The sequence below is a fragment of the Trypanosoma equiperdum genome (assembly GCF_001457755.1).
Source record: "Trypanosoma equiperdum strain OVI genome assembly, contig: ctg_1217, whole genome shotgun sequence".
Taxonomy (NCBI): Eukaryota; Euglenozoa; class Kinetoplastea; order Trypanosomatida; family Trypanosomatidae; genus Trypanosoma; species Trypanosoma equiperdum.
In genome coordinates this window covers 1-3,012 of record NW_027123191.1, presented here as the reverse complement: position 1 = coordinate 3,012, position 3,012 = coordinate 1, and the positions used below count along the sequence as shown (strand labels likewise).

The window sequence follows — 3,012 nt, the reverse complement described above, 5'->3', positions numbered from 1 at the left end:
TTGACCATCCAATATGTACGACAATGACATCTGACCGCGGCACGTACGGGATCTGAAGGGGATTATCATGACAGCTGCAACCCGTAAATGTATGCTCGCTGATCCTGGTGTGCGTGTCTGTATGTGTGTAGGTTGCGCATCCTCAATAGTTACGAACCTTCATATTTCCCATTTCTTGTCATCTCGCGAGCACAAACCCTGGAGGCCACAGGTTAACCGCGTACCTGTTATTGCTTTTTTCCTCTGTTTTCCTTCTGTTCTTCCCATCTTCGTCACGCCCCTCCTCATTTCTCTATCTTGCTTGCTACGATAGCCATACCAAAAGACTGTAAAGCACAACCGCTCTGCAACAAGCACTAAGGGAAGAAAGACAGGTGATTGTGGATACGGTTGAACCTGAAGGGAAGGGAAGCAATCGGGACAGCAGTGGTGCGCGCCACGTGTGTTTGTGGGAGGAAGGCTTGTTAAGGTTGGCGAAATCATCTTAAAAGCCACCATTCACACCCAGTAAGTATTGTACTTCATAGGAAGCCTTTGCTTTTAAGATCCGATATTGAGAAGTGGGGGCACCATGGGGGGATGTGTGATTTCCGTCATGGACTACATGAACAATCGCTCTGAGGTTGAGAATGAGCATGTGAAAAAATTTCGTGCGCTTGGCAAGGTTGCTGTCCCTGTGCCCGGCAGCGAAACTTCTGATTGCTCTCCCATCTACCGTCTCGTAACTGACGACGGCAAAGATATTGAAGAGGTGCGGCGGGAGTGGTACGAGGGTGAGTGCCTTCCGCAGCGCTTCGCAGCCCTTTGCAAGCGTCAACCCAAGCAGCGTGCCCTTGCCTACCGCCCAGTGGATCGGGTAGAAAAGGCTGTAATTAAGGATCTGCACACGGGAACAGAGAAGACAGTGAACGTAACACATTTCAAGGAGACGAAATACCTTGACTACGGCACCTTCTGGGACTACATCGAGTCGTTTGGGCGAGGTCTCGTGGAGTTGGGTATTTCACCAAACTCCCGAGTCGCCATATACGAGGAGACGCGGTGGGAGTGGTTGGCAACAATTTACGGTATCTGGTCGCAGAATATGGTTGCCACCACAGTGTACGCCAATCTTGGCGAAGATGCGCTCGCGTATGCCCTCCGGGAAACAGGCTGCAAGGGGATCATTTGCAATGCGAAGAATGTGAGTGTTGTTATTAAATTCATGAGTGAAGGCATCACACCTTCCGCACCCATCATCTACAATGGGAGCCTTCCTGCCTCTGTCGACCAGGAGGCCTGCCATCTCGTATCGTGGGAGGAAGTTGTGAAACTTGGTCGTGAGGCCCGTGACCGGCTTCCGTTGAACAACTCTGGAAGGGCAGATGACCTTGCTCTCATCATGTATACGAGTGGTACGACGGGGGACCCCAAAGGTGTCATTCACACACATGGCTCACTGATGTCGGGAGTTCATGCACTTGACCACAGGCTGAACGAGGTAATGGGTTGCCATGTTAAAGGGGAAACATACTGCGCTTACCTGCCTCTTGCCCACATTTTGGAGTTAGGAGTCGTTAACATCTTCATTGCCCGCGGTGCACTGATATGCTTTGGAAGCCCCTTTACACTGACTGACCTCACTGCAAGGCCCCGTGGTGACCTAGCAGAGTACAATCCATCACTTTTAATTGGCGTACCGCGCATATACGATACGCTGAAGAAGGCAATTCAGGCGAAACTGCCGGCTCCTGGCACGTTCAAGCGTCGTGCTTTTGACCATGCCTTCCAGAGCCGCTTGCGTGCCTTTAAGGATGGCAAAGATTCGCCGTACTGGGATGCGAAGGTGTTTGCAGCTACCCGTGCCGTTTTGGGGAAGAATATGTACATGGTTTTGTCCGGCGGAGGCCCTCTGAGTACAGCCACACAAGATTTTGTTAATGTGGTTCTGGCTCGCACGATTCAAGGTTGGGGCCTCACGGAGACGGTGTGTGTCGGAGGTGTTCAGTTTACAGGCGATATTGAAACCGGTGCTGTTGGACCCCCGCTGCTATCGGAGGAAGTGAAACTACTGGACGTGGAAGGATACAAGCACACCGATGAGCCCGATCCTCGTGGGGAAATTCTTCTGCGTGGTCCATTCCTCTTCAAAGGGTACTACAAGCAGGAAGAACTAACCAAGGAGGTGCTTGATGAAGATGGTTGGTTTCATACGGGTGACGTTGGCAGCATCGGCCCCAATGGAACCCTTCGCATCATTGGCCGCGTGAAGGCCTTGGCAAAGAATGTTCTTGGAGAGTATGTTGCCATGGAAGCTTTGGAATCCATGTATGCACACAACTCGCTGAGCATGCCCAACGGTGTTTGTGTCCTCGTGCATCCTGACAGACCGTACATTTGTGCGCTTGTTCTTACTGATGAAGCGAAGGTTGTTGCGTTCACGAGGGAGCACGGATTGAAAGGTAAATACCCTGAAGTTCTGCAGGACCCCGAGTTTCAGAAGAAGGCTACAGCATCATTTCAGGAGACGGCTCGTGCATCTGATCGACAGAAGTTTGAGATTGTACGTCACGTACGCCTACTGAGTGATGAGTGGACTCCTGAAAATGGTGCGCTGACGGCTGTGGGAAAACTGAAGCGACGCGTCATCGATGAGAGGTACACTGATATCATAGCACCACTTTTCGTGGAGGAGTGCTGATGAATGGTGCGGATCTCCATGGGGCGGTCTATTAATTGTGTTTGTGATGTTAATCAGTTCCTATTGTCCATCTGAATTGTCCTCTCTACACGTTCCATTATCTGTTTTCCGTCGGTCCAACTTCTTGATGCTGGTGGCGACAGCTTGCACGACAGGTTGTAAGCGTTAAGGCATGCAGGGTTGGTTTTGCAGCACGGGGGAGGGTATTGAAATACGTAATTTTTCCTAGTTGATACATTTGATTACACTTGGTTTTGTTGTAGTGACTCTGTTTATTGCTTTGGCTGTGCTTGTTATATTGTGCAGACAACACGGTGTGCAAGTCGAGAAAC

The 3,012-nt window shown here is 50.6% G+C and overlaps 1 pseudogene across 1 annotated transcript; it reads left to right on the top strand.

Annotated features, from left to right (window-relative positions):
• The first annotated feature begins 619 nt into the window (after positions 1-619).
• TEOVI_000496100:pseudogene lies at positions 620-2,665 on the top strand (annotated as a pseudogene). Its single transcript has one exon. A coding segment is annotated over exon 1 (2,046 nt).
• Positions 2,666-3,012: the final 347 nt, after the last annotated feature.